The sequence below is a fragment of the Cucumis melo genome, chromosome 11 (genome assembly GCF_025177605.1).
Source record: "Cucumis melo cultivar AY chromosome 11, USDA_Cmelo_AY_1.0, whole genome shotgun sequence".
Taxonomy (NCBI): domain Eukaryota; kingdom Viridiplantae; phylum Streptophyta; class Magnoliopsida; order Cucurbitales; family Cucurbitaceae; genus Cucumis; species Cucumis melo.
The window spans coordinates 1,955,426-1,957,147 of record NC_066867.1 but is presented as its reverse complement, the minus strand read 5'-3'; the positions used below and the strand labels follow the sequence as shown (position 1 = coordinate 1,957,147).

Below are 1,722 nucleotides of genomic sequence, written 5' to 3'. Positions count from 1 at the left end.
AAATTTAAATTAAATATAAAATCTCTTTTATTTCTTTCCTTTTGAGACACTGTTATAAAGTTACCTTTCTGCAAGTTATGAAATACTCTCTAAATCTTTTTCTTAATTGAATGAATGAGTTCGGTCTTTCTTCCTTAATTTACAAATATAACAAAATTTCAACAACTTGATAAGTTATTATAATCCATCGTTAACAATACTATTAAACGTTTATCAATATCCATCATTAGTCAACGGTAAAATTTTACTGCATTCTAAAATATTTTCAAGAATCATATATTTTAAAATATAATTACCCTCTGAGTAATTTATTAAGTTCAGTTTTAACAATACGAATCATTTATTAGTTTGAAATTAATATAATTGGTGTAAAGTAATTGGAGAAATAATTTCTTATACTGAGGGGTAAATATGTAAAAGTAGACAACAAAGAATCAGATGCCATTGCCTATGGGATGCAAAAGAAACGAAACATCCTCAAAGAGCAACATATCATATTTACACTATTAACCCTAACAAAAACTCCATTATTCCGGAATTGCACTCAACTTCGCCCTAAATTTCCTACTTCCACCCTTCTTCTTCAAACCCCCCTTTCTCGGTTCCTTCCTAAACCCCTCCTCCTCCTCGCAATTTCCCACCGGAATAACCGCCGTCCCTCTAGATCCACATTTCTCCATCCCACCACCACCTCCGCCCTTCATTAGCGCCGAACTCGCCTTAACCGCCAATGCTGCCATTTCCTCCGCCTGCATCCGCTGATTCAGCCTCTCCAACGGTAAAGCAAAGTAAAGCTGCCCGAGTTGAAGCTCGTCGTCTTCGTCAACGGCGTAAACGACGTCGTCGAAATCCATATCGTCCGAGTTGCAGATAAAACTCGACGGATGTTTTTGTAGGACGTAAGAAACTTTAACCGGGTATGAATACTCAACCAATGTTCCATCAATAAGAATCAATTTCGCTGTAGCAACGTTGGTAGAATCAGACGAAACACAAATCCCCATTTCTTTTGGTTTCTGAGTGAGTTAGATGTAGATGAAAGGCGAGATGTAATTGAGCGAAGGAGGAAGGAGAAAGGAGAATGAGTATATAAAGGGGAGAGAAAGTGAGTTAGTTCTTGAAAAGGTTTGAAATTAGAGTGCCACGTTGGATATTGTTTTTGTCGTTTTGCTCTTAAGAATCGGAGATTAATTAATTAGTTAAGTGCCAGACTGTAAGTGAGTGATGACAGGCTGGAAGATTGATTTGGTGGAAAGAAATTAGAGTTATGAGAGAAACTCATTTCTTTGGTCAATTTCAAAACAATCTTGAATTTTCAAATTAATTATTGTAATAGTTAGACTTTGTTTTTATGATGCAAATTAAAATTTGTACCTCATTAAAAATGTGTTTTTTAGTACTAAAGTGTTTTTAGAAAATAGAAAAAGGAAATTTGAGAAAGAAAAAAAAAGTGATTAAAGTCTTTTCTATTAATTTTGAAATTTTAAAATGAAAATTTATTTACCCTAATTAGTCTATTTTACTAACGTATTAAATTAATTAATTTAAAATCAATTGAGCTATGTTAATTTATCAACATATTATTTTTTACAATTAGTTGATCAAACTTATTTTAAAAAAAAAAATTATATGTTTATTGATTTTTTTCTTCTGTTTTTCTTGCTCTAATTAAAAATATTATAATAATTTTGTGCATTAGAAAATTTTCTCATATTATATATT

General features: G+C 31.8%; 1 protein-coding gene across 1 annotated transcript; it reads right to left on the bottom strand.

Annotated features, from left to right (window-relative positions):
• Window positions 1-363: 363 nt before the first annotated feature.
• Window positions 364-1,155, bottom strand: LOC103497404 (uncharacterized). Its single transcript, XM_008459580.3, has one exon. It carries the CDS (start codon window positions 1,002-1,004, stop codon window positions 528-530), a length of 477 nt encoding a protein of 158 aa, XP_008457802.2. The 5' UTR covers window positions 1,005-1,155; the 3' UTR covers window positions 364-527.
• Between the last annotated feature and the right edge of the window lie 567 nt (window positions 1,156-1,722).